The 14,468-nt window shown below is 41.8% G+C and overlaps 1 protein-coding gene and 2 non-coding genes across 3 annotated transcripts; 2 read left to right on the top strand and 1 right to left on the bottom strand.

The window, feature by feature from the left end:
• The first annotated feature begins 860 nt into the window (after positions 1-860).
• Positions 861-12,293, top strand: vac14 (vac14 homolog (S. cerevisiae)). Its single transcript, XM_030781929.1, has 19 exons — positions 861-964; positions 1,606-1,756; positions 2,198-2,365; positions 2,585-2,647; positions 2,836-2,943; positions 3,502-3,611; positions 4,172-4,293; positions 5,173-5,310; positions 5,569-5,709; positions 8,669-8,732; positions 9,020-9,164; positions 9,579-9,644; positions 9,740-9,887; positions 10,105-10,237; positions 10,766-10,940; positions 11,139-11,257; positions 11,438-11,517; positions 11,626-11,776; positions 12,119-12,293. The coding sequence occupies exons 1-19, from the start codon at positions 861-863 to the stop codon at positions 12,267-12,269; spliced, it is 2,337 nt and encodes a 778-aa protein (XP_030637789.1). The 3' UTR covers positions 12,270-12,293.
• Positions 7,719-7,789, bottom strand: trnag-gcc (transfer RNA glycine (anticodon GCC)). Its single transcript has one exon. It is a non-coding gene; the product is annotated as a tRNA-Gly (tRNA).
• trnag-gcc (transfer RNA glycine (anticodon GCC)) lies at positions 8,246-8,316 on the top strand. The gene has a single exon. It is a non-coding gene; the product is annotated as a tRNA-Gly (tRNA).
• Positions 12,294-14,468: the final 2,175 nt, after the last annotated feature.

Raw genomic sequence — 14,468 nt, 5'->3', positions numbered from 1 at the left:
CACCTAAAGAGAGACAAGATTATCTTATCTCACAAAAAGTGTAGGAAAATTGTCGAGAATGTCGAGGAGAGCGTAACATTAATTTGTTTTAGTCTAGTCAAAACTAAGTGAATTCACCATCAAAAACCGCACGAGAGACAGTTTGATGACATCGCGTACCACTCTGACGTAATCAAAACAAATCTGCACATCGACGCTTGATTAGCCGGCCTGAGAGGTTGTAAGGAGTCATGTGAGCCGGGAGAAATGGCTACAAGAACTAGCTTGTTTTGAAGAGAGTCTGAGTGGGCATTATTTACATCCGCATGGAATATTGCATCTTTTGCCAGCTCACTGAATGCCAGATTTTCTCATCGGAAAAGATATCAGCTGATGTGGAAACGTGGTGTTTATTCTCAGAACGGCGTATTAATCGTTAACCCCAAGAGTTGATGATCACAGAGCTTTTTTAAACAGTGGACAAGCTGCATCACCTGCCTGCATCTTGCTGTCTTTTCAGTGTACTGCCGCAAATAGTAGGGCCGGTATACATTTAATTTTTGTGTCGAAATGACACGCGTAGTGTCTTTTTTGTATTAACTGCGTTTACTGGACCGCTGTGACGGGTGTAAGACAGGGTTGTCACCGGTTGTAGCTTGTGTAACCGTCTGGTTTGATATTACTTGACAAGCTTATCAGCAAAGGTTCAGTGATTATTGACCCTACATTGTAGCGTGAAAGGGTTTTTACAGAAATTAAAGTAAGATATTGCAGCCACTTCCGTTACATGCTGCTTGCGTGGGCTGCAAGAATTGTCAAGGCATTTTAGTTTTATTCGTACAACACTCTTAATCTTTCTAGCCAACGTTATTACTCTGAAAATGAACACGGAGAAGGACTTTTCGCCATTGACGCCAAACATTGTGAGAGCTCTTAACGACAAACTATACGAGAAGAGGAAGGTGGCCGCTCTGGAGATTGAAAAGTAAGTCCTAGCTTTGTTAGCCTGTCCTTCCCTTTCCACAGCCCTAACTCTGAAGTGAAAAATACACTTGGGCCTAGTAACTTATACTATATTTTATTTATTTTATTATATTTTTTACTATATTTAAATTCATTTTTGCCTGCAACTCGTCAAACCATCCGCTCAAAATGATGGCGAGAAATTTTAGCAGTACATAAAAAGTGACCACAGATAACAATTGAGAGTGGTCATCTGACACCATGTGATCGTTTCTCTTCCGATTATTAAACTTGTGTAGCCACGAGGATGCTTGTGCTTCTGACCAAATCACTACTGAGTACTCAGTAAGCCACAGCTGTGCGACTTTCTCAAGGGCAAGCTCACGACCATACTGCGCACTGATATAAGATGGCTAAAAGACTGAATAATTATTTCTGCCCAGTTTTTAGATTTTGCTCTTCAGTCGCTTAGATAAAATGTCACATTTACTGAAATTAAAACACGTAATACTGAAAGGCATTCACTATTGCTACTATAAAACATTTTTTACTTCTGTGTGTGACAAACTACTTTCGTTCACTCAAATGGCTTACATTAGTTGTCAAATTATCATTGCCCGTTTGCCTAGAAGGCTACTGATATCCAAGTGTTTTCTCCTGCAGGCTTGTGCGAGAGTTTGTGGCTCAGAACAACTCCACTCAGATCAGACATGTCATCCAGATTTTGGCGACAGAGTTTGCTCTGTCCCAGCACCCCCACAGTCGTAAGGGAGGGCTGATTGGTCTGGCAGCGTGTTCCATTGCTTTGGGGAAGGTAAAGAGATGTAGACACATTTATTAGATATGCCCGTACTTTCTGCTGTACGCTCACTGATTTGTAAAACAAACACACAAAGGCCTGTGCTTGTCATTGCTTGGAAAGTTGGAGAACACAAGGTCTTTTGGGTTGTCACGACAACTTCATAAGCCTATGAGGAAAGCTGTGCACAGGAATTTATGAAAATGTCACAGGGTTCATTTGAAACTAGGATGTTGATGAATGACATTCTCACCTTCCCCTAATGTTGGCTCCCAACCATTTAAGGTCAAGAATTGCAGTTCCTCTGCCTAAGTTTACAATTGAATACATTCTACCCAGAAACACCAGCCAGTCTTTGTTTGTGACTTGAGTCTGACTGCAGTCATTTGCTCGTGCGTGTGCTTGTGTGTTCATGCGTTTGCGTGTGTGTGTGTTTTGGGTCTTTGTCTTGAGCAGGACTCAGGGCTTTATCTAAAGGAGCTCATCGAGCCAGTCCTCACCTGCTTTAACGACTCGGACAGCCGGCTGCGTTACTACGCCTGCGAGGCGCTGTACAATATAGTGAAGGTGGCCAGGGGCGCAGTGCTCCCTCACTTCAACGTGCTCTTTGACGGACTCAGCAAGGTAGGCCAAGAAAAGGACCGTCAAACCTGTGGTTTTAAAATGCTCAGAGTCTTTTATTATGATTACTCACTGTTTAAAATATCCTCTGCCTGTCATTGCTGAGGGTTTGTTTGGAATAGTTACATTTCAGTGAAGCCAGTGGGACTCAGTAACGTGTTACGGAGTGAAACGTGAGTTGACGGGAATCAGTTTTAATGGTGTGTGCTTTCATTTTACCAGCTCGCGGCAGATCCTGATCCTAACGTGAAGAGCGGCTCTGAGCTCCTCGACCGTCTCCTTAAGGTTAGATGGCAGAGAGGACGTGGATTTAAATGTATCTTAATTAAACAGTGATCACATTGATGGATTACTGTAGTTTTAGAACACTTGTGAAGTCTTCACATTCCTCGGCTTCCAGAAATAAGCACTTTCATGAGGGTCTTTTTTTTTTTTTTACGATTGTGTTTTTGTTTTGTTTTGTGATTTTTAAGGACATTGTGACTGAGAGTAACAAATTTGACCTGGTGGCCTTCGTGCCCTTGCTGCGAGAGCGGATCTACTCCAACAACCAGTATGCCCGCCAGTTCATCATCTCGTGGGTGAGTAAAATGCCAACGTTGGATGTACATTTAACTGACCAAATTAACTATATAAGCTATACTGAGCAGATATAATGTTAAATATAACATATCCTTTCTAATGTGTCAAACCAACATTATGACAAATATCTGATGCGCAAGTACTACCCACGTTACTAGACTTGCAGAAGTGGTAAACTTAAGCATAAGTTGTGGTTAATAAAAAACTGCTTGTGCCTTTGTGCGCTACAGAATAATGCCTTTTCCAAATGGTCGTGATGACCACAATATAATAAGGGAAGCGTTTAATGGGAATTTAGCCACCACTCTTTGACCGGCCAAAGGAGACATCCTGGATTTCATAATAATGGTCACGTTGGACCAATTTCTTGATAAAGACAAGTGACTAATGCCTAAAGTAGGCAATTACTTATTTGTGTCACAAATCATTTTGCTTCAGTCTCTGCAGCAGTTTTGTTTACAGGCTTGTGGCACAGGTTTGATTCTGCGTCTTGTCCTAGCTCTTTGGTTCATGACTGAAGAGTTGCAATCTGTTGCCTTGGTCTTTTTACAATACAGATCCTGGTGCTTGAGTCAGTCCCAGATATCAATCTTCTGGATTATCTGCCAGAGATACTGGATGGACTTTTCCAGATCCTGGGAGATAGCAGCAAGGAGATCAGACGAATGTAAGACTCGTTTCATCATTGATCAAAGTCCTCCTCTGTCTACTGTTTCTCTGACAGTTTCATTTGTTCCTATCAAGTCTCTGCACTGTCGTCACCCCCCCCCCCCCTCACCCCCACCTGAGAGTAGACTTCAAAAGATAAATAAAGATGTACATTCATGTGTAAAAACTGGATGAGTGAATATTGTATATCGGTTTATGGTATTATAAACACTCTGACCCTGTGCAACAGCTTGACTGAGACTGGAACAATCAGTGGAAAATAAACGCAACAAAAATAGAACAAAGTGCATCGCAACAACCGTCATAAAAAAATCTAAACACAACAGTAAATCAATTCAGTGTAATTCACTCTGTCTTCCTCTTCCCTCTCTTGCCATGAACCAGTGTCTTGTTTGTTTATTAATTTATTTTGTCTCATTCAGTGAAGGTCTTTTGTGATTCCTACTTGATTAGTGTCTATTTCGGTTGCAATCACTTAGCCTCAATTTCAATTTTTGTTTTGTCTTTTTTTACAGAATGGCTCTGTCAGTTTGTTTGTTTGTTTGTTTGTTTTTTTAGGTGTGAGGTGGTTTTAGGAGAGTTCCTGAAAGAGATTAAAAAAACGCCCTCCAGCGTGAAGTTTGCGGAAATGGCAAACATCCTGGTTATCCACTGTCAAGTGTCAGATGAATCAAAGCTGAGTGAGTCAAACATATCTATTTACAGGGAGTTTACCGTTCACTCCACAACAGCTGTGTGTGTTTAGTGTTTCATTCTCTCTGCAGATGAAGGCTGAGTGTGTGATTGTTATGTAGGTTTGCTCTACTGATCACATTGCAACTAGTGCAGACATTAGCCTGTCACTGATTAACTCATGGTTATCTTCTCTCTCTTTCTCTTTCTCTCTCTCTGGCTTTCTGCCAAGCATTGTAACGCCTTTTGGGTTTAACATGGCCTCTCTACTCTGAGAGAATTAAAACCACTCTTGCCAGTTCATCAGGAGTTGTCTGGAATAATTTCTGATATGGGATATCATATGACATTTGAAGTTAATATTGTTGTTGATATGAAGTTAGTAATTGCAATGGTGCAAACAGGGAATAAATACAAAATGTGAAGTTATCAATCTTGCAGTAGTATTAGTTATGTCTGTATTACGAAATACAATTGATATGTTTTGTTTGTGTGGCTTTGCATGACTTGCAGGCATGTGCTTTTTCAGTTCACATATACATAAATGTAACTGATCGTACCAACTGAAGTGCTCTAAATAGATCAAATGAAATAGATCAGATGAATGAAATCAGATGGTGATTTTGTCTCAAATCTGAGCACCAGAGCAGATTAGCAGTCCAACCAGTCAAGAATTACCTGGGCCGCTGGTCTTCAGATACAGCTCAAAAACTACCTAAATGCTCCCTGTGCATTTTCCCATAGGTGTCTCCTTGAGTGTTTCATTAACAAATGGGGTGCTACTTTTCTTCCAACAACCCCATCTCTCTCTCTCTCTCTCTCTCTCTCTCTCTCTCTCTCTCTCTCTCTCTCTCTCTCTCTCTCTCTCTCTCTCTCTCTCTGGACAGCTAATGATCTAATCCAGCTCACAGCCATGACGTGGATGAGGGAGTTTATCCAGCTTGCCGGGCGCGTGGTTCTTCCCTACTCCTCTGGCATTCTGACGGCCGTCCTTCCGTGCCTGTCCTACGACGACCGCAAGAAGAGTATCCTACACAACCGCGAACGTTCCCAGCGTAGAAACGAGTCAGATGTCCAACAGTTTGTCATAAACCCACAGACCTGGTCCAAAAGAGGGCTGTAAGCTTTGTAGAGTAGTTTGAAGTGTGGCTGAGTAGACACAGATATACATAGACAAGCATCTGTCCCATCCACTGCAGACAGGGCACAGTCTTAGGGTGCGTCTAATAGTCACACAGGCTCCAGTGTTTGTGGTCTGTCTGTCCTTAATCTCCTCTGTCCAGGCACCAAAGAGGCAGCCAGCGCCTGTAACCACAGCCTGATGAAGCTGGTTACCCCAGAAGACGATGACGAGGAGGAAACGCAGTCTAATGGGACCCCTCCAAAAGAAGACGTGCCCTCTAAGACACCAGAGGACGTTAACAGTGAGTTATCTGTGGTTTCTGTCTAACGCCTTACACGTTAGTTGTGTTAATCCGTTAACTGTACCAGACTTAGACTCTCAACTGGAGACTCTGAGTTTATGTTACAAATGTCGCTTTTCCACTGCATGGTACCAGCTCAACTCGACTCAACTTGCCTTTTTCAGTTTTCCATTAGGCAAATCTAGTACCTAGTGCCTGGTACTTTGTGCTATTTTTCGTATCTGCTCCATTCTGGTTCCAAGTGAGCTGAGTAGGTACCGAAACATGTCATGAAAACACTGCAGACTACTGATTAGTCGGAGAGAATCATCACTATTACGCAACGCACAGCATGGGATATCCTCAGACGCAACACAAACCCTCCATTTTTAAAAACACCAAGCTACTACAGCGACCACAAATTTTCTATCTACCGATCAATTCTTGGTTCACTAAACTGCTACGATGGCAGTCCGCAAATCCGCAAAAAAATGACGTCACGACAGTTTCTTGCAGTGTCACCAGCTACATCGAGGGGCTACCAACTGCAGCGGAAAATGAACGAGGCACCAGGCACCAAAAAGCGAGTATAGTCGAGCAGAGTCGAGTCGGTTCCATGCAGTGGAAAAGCGACAATAGAGCAGTGTTTCCTTGTGCCGCTCCTGAAGGTCTTCCACTCTTCACGTTTTAGATCTCTCACTGTGTTCACATACTAGTTTGACTTAAAGAAGGGCTTGATAATTAGTTGAAGAGTTTGTTGACTCGGGGGGGGGTTTAGAAATGTGTGGTGCTGTGGGTGTCTAAGAGCAGTGAGTGGAAACACTGACAATAGGGCTTGTTAGTAATTTATGTCTCTGCAAACCTATCTGTTGGGTCCCCCAGTGTTTGTCATCTGACTAGTGACTCAAGGGAGATGATCTTGTGATTTGAAAATGAATTATGTGGCACAATATGAAGGGGTCATTCAATCTCAGATCACATACTATGACACAGGCTGCACAGAGGTTGATAAAATAAGGATTCTTGAATGTTATGATTGCGAATATAATTATGTTCTTGGGGAAATTGAGGCTAAGTGATTGCAACCGAAATAGACACTTTAATCAAGTAGGAATCACAAAACACTCTGTAAAAAAAGCAGTTTGTTCAAAACTATTTGCTGACAGTAGGTAGGATATTAAGAATCCAACCCAGTCCTTTCTAATTTGTTCCTGGTGAAGAAGGAAATGGACCTCTTCTCCACAACAGATTTATAATACTTTGTGAAACTCTTTTTGACTATGCCGCATGATACTTTGACTACCACCTTATGACCACCAGATGGCGCTTTTTCATCGTCTGAAATTGATTTCGTCATGTTGGGTTAAGAGCAATGCGACCGTGTGATCTGAACAGCAATGAAGTGTAACAGTTCAAAGAAGAATCAGCAGATAGCTGTAGCCAGTGGGGTGGGTTGCTTTTTTATATTTTAAAGGGATTCAGCTGACAGTCTGACAGTAGTTCTCAGGGACTGTCTTAAAACTGTACTCTCAGATCTTCCTTTTAAATAACCATGAACGACTGACATGGAATTGTTTAAAGTTTCAGATTTAAGAAATAGCAGTGTGGCCTTGATCGGTCTTTGAAATGTGACATTTCTAGCTGACAGAATTCTTTACATTGTTTTAGCACTACACATGTAACATTTATTGCCCACCTATCTATCTATACCAGTTATTTGTGAGTAGTATGAGATGGTCAGCGTCAAAATTCTGTCTTCTGCGTGATTTCACTTGGAATTATATGAATTTGACTGGACATCAAATTTAGTTGTCGACAAAATAGGGGTTTCACAAATTCTCTTTTGAACCAGAGGCATTGAAGTTGAACTGTGATTATTTGCAGAGGACTGATTTGGAAAAATCTATGTTAAAAATCGGATAGTTAGCACAACGATGCTTTCGGCGTTTTTCGGCTTTGCTGGAAAGTTCGTCTGGACAATACGTTTGTATAGATTAAAAGAACAAGCAAAGTTCACGAAAAGCGTGGCATGCATTGGCCGGGAATCGAACCCGGGCCTCCCGCGTGGCAGGCGAGAATTCTACCACTGAACCACCAATGCATTGCTATGTTAATTCGATGACAATCCGGTTATGATCATGTGAGGAAGCGCCGAACGAAGTTTGCTGGCGTTGCGTGTGCTACGGCACAGTTGGAGTTTCCATGTTTTACTCGCCCGCTCGTCTTCACACGTTAATACTGAACTATCAGATGTGCTTTTTAGGTGACAGTTTAGATCTAGTATACCAAACGGAATGGCGCCCGGTCAATTTTATAGAGGTGCTTTCGGGCTGTGCAACATCACCTCATTTATAGTGTGTAGTTTCGAAAGTAAGGCTTTCAGCGCTGGAAACGAAGGCTTTGCATTGCATTGTACGTTAAAACTCTGTAAAATACATCGGACAATCCCGATGGATATGATTATATCGGGTGTAAAACTGTATTGTTGAGATTTTAACGTATGGTTGTGCTTCAGCATTATTTCTATGCCGTCGTGACAGTGGCGTATTTCAGAAATGCATTGGTGGTTCAGTGGTAGAATTCTCGCCTGCCACGCGGGAGGCCCGGGTTCGATTCCCGGCCAATGCAACATTAGCTTTTGGTCTGTAGCTGTAAATTTGTTGCTAATTTTAGGAAAAAAAGAAATAAAGCCAAGTGTAAAAAAGGGTAAACAAACCTGTGCTGTTTTTGTATGAGTGAATGTTGTGATGTAATAGTATTTATTACAGGATCAGGTGACTCATGTCAGGAGTCAGGAGTGTCAGGGGTGCTATGTATTATTAGATGAAAAATACATACATATTGTAATATTCTTCACATAATAATCACCACATAGACGCAAAATACATGTACATGAATTCTGTATGCAGAAACCTCATCAAATAAAGCATTGTGGCAGTTTGGGTTTATTTTCACCTTTTATCTAATCTCATTTTAATAGATGCATTAAACGCTTCCCAGGAGTCAGTGGGCTTCAGTAACATCTCTTTCTTCACACCCTCAAGGTAAAGACAAAACCAATTTTTCACATGCTCACCAGTCACATACATCCTCAAACTCGTAATAATTACAACACCCAAGATCGATAATGTTTTCCTCACTTATACCCCCCTGCACTCAGTCAGCATATTTTCTCTGATTTTTATATATCAACATGAAAAAGCAGATCAGAATTGTTGTCTTTCCTGGCTGATAGTGGTTCACAATATCTTACCAAAATGTCACATTCTGCCTGTATCTGTTCCCTCTCTCTCTCTGTCTGTCTCTCCACTCATCCGTGTTCTCTGCGCAGCTCAGACAGGAGTCACGTAACTTTGGACCTGGATGGTATTGTTCAGGTGCTGGACAGACACTTGCATGACTCATCCACAGGAATGATGACTCGCATTGCAGTCCTCAAATGGCTGTACCACCTCTACATCAAAACACCTCGCAAGGTAATTGGATTTCTGCCACATTTCATATCAAACTGTATTCAGTGCTGGCTCTTGGAGGAGTTTCAAATGAAGTAGCCAAGCAAGTTTTTTGTGTTGTTAAAACAACCATTTTTTTGGTATTAAATTTCTGTTCTTATCATCTCCCGGTTAAAGGTGTTTCATACTTTTTTTTGAGAGAGAGAGAGAGAGAGAGACTGAATTTATGTCAGCAATTTCTTTGGCAGAGGTTATTTGCATGTTAAAATACAAATACCACAGAAGTGTATTTTTTTCCCTTGTTTAATTTCAAGGCTGTCTCTGACAAGGAACAGAGAGCTGTTTGCTTTACCAAATGAGTTAGTATGTATGTTTGGATGGCCTTGAGTTCAAACTCAACAGGTAGCTTATTTACCAGCCTCTGTTTCTCCTCTCTAGATGTTCCGACACACAGACAGTTTGTTTCCCATGTTACTCAAGACACTTTCAGATGAGTCTGATGAGGTAAGCACTACATCCCCACAACAAACATGTGACAAACTGACAGTTAACCACGCAAGCCAAAATCTGACACCCCCCCCATACTGTTTTGGCCATAGGTCATACTGAAAGACCTTGAGGTTCTAGCGGAGATCGCTTCATCGCCGTCTGGGCAGAAAGACTCCACGGGTTCATGTGAAAACATGGACGGGAAATCAGAGCTGCACGTTAACGAGGTCACCAAAGTAGGTCAGCAGCTAGTGGCTGGTGAGTATCTCACTGTTACCAATTTTCAAAACCCAGTGCCTTTAATTTCATCACTTGTTTATTGGACCTTCATTCAGCCAGGCAGTGGAGCCCAGTGAAAATAATCCCTCGATGTTGCCTTTTTTTTTTTTTTTTTTTCTGAGCCATGTAGTCATCTCCTTGGACCACTTTCTCATTCTCCCACTCACTCTCACTCTGTGACTCCTCCTTGTCACAGGTTCCAAGGCGGCGGACTCCTCTCCGTCTACTCCCAGCATGAACTCCTACTTTTACAAGTTCATGATTAACCTGCTCAAGCGCTTCAGTCAGGAGAGGAAGCTTCTAGAGATGAGAGGAGCTTTCATTATTCGGTGAGGACCTGTTCTGCTGTTAGTGTGGCCCTGTCCTTTGAGTGGATTGAATATAATGAGAAAATCCACATGTCTCAGTTTCTCTGACTCTTAAGCTAACAAAAATATCATCCTTTCAAGGAAAGACAAGGTCAAAATGCCGTGAGACTCCCAGGATGCCTGACAACGTTAGCTTTATCAGTGCTCTCTGTTCTTGCTAATCACTTTATACCCTGGTTTAGGAAATGTAGTTAGAAATGAGGAAAACACAAGTATGTGTTCTCCTTTTTTAATTACTTTTTTAATCTTTGATTTCAATATTTGTGAGAGAAGTTAAAATTGAACTGAAAAAAATTTGAGCTGTGCACCACAACTTTCTCAGTGTTTTTTAGGATTGTGTTTTAGGAACCGTTTGATCAAGTTACAAATTGACCACGCGGTTTCATAATTATGTGTCCAACAAGTGTGATGTTCATACAACCATTTGTTTTAGGTCAGTTTTTTTTGTCTTGCTCTCTTTTTTTTTTTTTTTTTTTAACCTCCTTTTAGACAGCTCTGTCTGCTCCTACATGCCGAGAACATCTTCCACTCCATGGCAGATATCTTGCTAAAGGAGGAGGACCTGAAGTTTGCCTCCACTATGGTTCAGACACTTAACACGATCTTACTCACCTCGGCCGAACTCTTCCAGCTCCGCAACCAACTCAAGGATCTGCACACGCAGGTACTGTTTTTACTCACAGAGTTTGGGATTTGCTCTGCTAATGCATAATTACCTTTATAGACACCTTAAAAATTCATCATAATTTCCTTCCTGTTTAATTATATCTGACTAAAATAAAATCCCTCTGTATCTGTTTTCTTGCTCTCTTTCTTTCTCTCTCTCTCTGTCTCTCTCTCTCTCTCTCTCTCCCTTTCACAGGAAAGCTGTACCCTGTTCTGTTGCCTGTACCGCTCCTGGTGCCACAACCCTGTGGCCACCGTGTCACTTTGCTTCTTGACCCAGAACTACCGCCACGCCTATGACCTCATCCAGAAATTGTATCCTTTTGTCTGTTCACAGTGCTGTATAAGTTGAACTGAATTTGAGTTGTTGTTGTTTTTTTGATGAATATGTGTGTTAACATGTGTTTGGCATTACAAGACTGTTTAAATGGTAGAGTATTAATGGTAGAGCCGTATTTGGAATGTATGACTAGCTCCTTAACCCCAGCCAATCAGTGGTGACCTGGAGGTGACCGTGGATTTCCTCATGGAAGTTGACAAACTGGTGCAGCTTATTGAGAGTCCAATCTTCACTTGTGAGTCTCTCTCTCTGTGTCTAACTTATACACACACATACTTTATGACCACCTGCTCCATTCACCCATGCATGTTGACTCTGACTCTGTGTGTGTGTGTGTGCGCAGACTTGAGGCTGCAGCTGCTGGACGTGGAGAATAACCCGTATCTGATCAAGGCTCTGTATGGTCTGCTCATGCTCCTGCCCCAGAGCCAGGCCTTTCAGCTTCTCTCCCACCGTCTCCGCTGTGTGCCCAACCCCGAACTCATGAGGACTGTGTGAGTGTCATGAAGGCAGCACACGCACAACAGTGACCCCGACACACACTGCCTGTGGAACTACTCAATACAAACTGTTCACAGCAACACTCGGAATCCGCACTCATTGATCACTATACTAAAAAAAAAAAAAACCCAAACTGTCCATCATTATTCCACATTATACATTTCCAGTGGACTAGTTTAGAGAAGATTAATGTGTTTTTTGTTTTTTTTTTTTAATCCTGGATGACACTACATTGCACTAAGCTTTTTCTCCAGCTTATAAAATCAGCTGCAGTGTTATAATGATAGATGGAATATGATATATACAGTACATATATTCTCAAATTCCTGTTACAGGGCTGATTCCAAACCACTGGGTGGCGTACGGCCGACCCAGGCACATGTGGACTACAACGAGCTTCTTCAGCACTTTGACCGGGTCCAGAGCAAGCACCTGGAAGTGAGGCACCAGAGAATGGGCCGGGCCGAACACACAGACCGAAAGTGAGTCGGCAGCTCCCGTTACAAAAATGGAAAAAAATATAAAAATAAAAAAATAAGAAGGACGGTACAGCCTGCATCCCTCTGCAGTGTGTAGTAGGTGGAAGCATCAGAGACGCAGGCAGAAGTTTGACTGCAACACAGGAACGTTAGACTGGAACTTTTGTCAAACAGACCTCTTAACAACTCGCACCAGAGTGTCCTGATATTTTTATCTAGTGAACGTACTGTAAGCATGAATAACTTAACTATTATGTTGGGGTTTTTTGTATTTGTTTTTTTTTTTTATTGTTTTTTTTTTTTTTTTTTAAAGTGCATTATGTTCAAGTGCTGAAGAGGTCAAGTACTTGATAATCATTTACACACGCATACACATGCACATGTCATTTAGGTCAGTTCTGTTCTCTGTCTATGGGGCCAATATCGTTTCGTCTCAAACATATTTTAGTGAATGCGCTTAACTAGTCTGTCCATCCCGTGTTTAAATGAAGTATTTTGTAGAGAAAATCTTACCCCCTAACTGACCTAGAGTTGACCTATTTTATTTTTTACCAAGCGTAATCCAAATTATCATGTGCATGCACATCCTGTCAGGACTCTATTTGTTCTCACTTTTGATCAGGACTTAACAAACCAAACCAGATCAAATCAGTGGCTATCCTTACATGCTTGGATTGGACTGTGCATCTTTGAGTGGTTTGTGAAGTTCTGATTAGTGGATGGCAGAAATCTTTTATCTCAGAGATGAAGCAGACAGAATGTGTCAACGGAGAACAGCCCACCTTTGATCCTTCTTCTCCTTTCCCCGTTATCTTCCACCATCATCTCACCTTTTGTCAGACCACCTCTGGCCCAAGGCCTTATGTGAACAGAATAAATTTAATTATGAATGTTGTGAAGAGAAATCTAAAATAAAGTGAACGTTGTGTGATTATTCTCTTCCTTTGTCATCCTCTACGATGTTTCAAAGACGCGAAAACCTCGTAGGTTTGTTAGAACATTCCACGAGACTCACTGAAAACATATCTGCCAGCAGATGGCGCCGTAAACAGTTGTTTTTGGAAAGTAATGGTTCGAAATGATCATATAAACCAAACTCATCTTTAAGTTTTCTGTAATGTGTAAAAAAATGACTTGTGTTTGTTCCATAATACATTTTCTAAATAACGGAAGTTTTCTGGCCAGTGCACTATTTATGAAGTGGCTTTGCACAAGACAGGTTGGCAAGACAAGGCTTAATTGACTGGGGAACGAGAGACCATTATTTGTCTTGTGTGAGGTGGTAAACCGAGAGACACACCGTCAGGCAACCTAATTTTGTGGCATCCTCTTATCCAGTCGAAACCACAGGTTTAAAGAGCATGGTCTGAGGTTTTTGAGCCAGTAGATGAACTACATATGTTTTCAACTCAGGTTCTCTTTGCAGCAGACCCTCATTGGCTGGCTTCGTTCAAACTGTCAGAATTCATTTTGCCGAAACATTTCCTACCCTAGAAACAACTAGTGAAAGAGTAGTTGATTAGGTTGAGAGATCTGGTTTGTCTCTAATAGGGAACAACAACATCGTAACGCAACGATCACAACATTCTTGGCTGTGTTCGCAGACAAGCGTTGAGATTTTTTATTCATGATCTTACAGTATGTTTCTGTTTGTTTATGAGTGATATACACCGGTGACGGCTCGTCCCCTTTCATTCTTTACAGTCGTACAGTGAGATCTTGCTCATCTCCCTAGCTCTCTAGCCTTTGAAGTAAACGTCTCTCCTGCGGGACGCACCAATAAAGGGTGCCGCTTTGATCTGTAATTCTTTTGAACACACCCCTCACCATGCAAAAGCCTCAAACTTCCTGCTCAATGTAGCATCTGTTTGCACATCCTATTATGCCATAGACCACCTGAACCGAGCTTGAACGCAGCTTTTATACACACAGCACAGATTCAACTCTCCTTAAATCCGCTAATACAGCGTTCCATTAACGCTGCACGCTGCAGAAAGCAAGACAGTTCATTATGGGAGAAATATAATGTTAAGTAGGCCCTCTCTCTCTCTCTCTCTCTCTCTCTCTCTCTCTCTCTTAAAACTGGACCGAAGATTACAGTTAAGGGAGTGATGAAGGTCTGGGTGTGCTGCCTTGTATTCAAGGTTTCAATATTACTGACCAAGCACTTTCTAAACCTGAAAATCAGCTCTCAAGGGATAAACAA

Source organism: Chanos chanos, chromosome 1 (assembly GCF_902362185.1).
Source record: "Chanos chanos chromosome 1, fChaCha1.1, whole genome shotgun sequence".
Taxonomy (NCBI): Eukaryota; Metazoa; Chordata; class Actinopteri; order Gonorynchiformes; family Chanidae; genus Chanos; species Chanos chanos.
Note: the sequence above shows the minus strand (reverse complement) of the source record. Positions and strands in the feature narration are given on the sequence as shown.

Coding starts and splice junctions, on each gene's coding strand:
- vac14 (XM_030781929.1), top strand. CDS start 861: ATGAACACGGAGAAGGACTTTTCGCCATTGACGCCAAACATTGTGAGA. Junction 2,944..3,501: donor GCCAGTTCATCATCTCGTGG/GTGAGTAAAATG, acceptor TTTACAATACAG/ATCCTGGTGCTTGAGTCAGT. Junction 8,733..9,019: donor TCTTTCTTCACACCCTCAAG/GTAAAGACAAAA, acceptor TTCTCTGCGCAG/CTCAGACAGGAGTCACGTAA.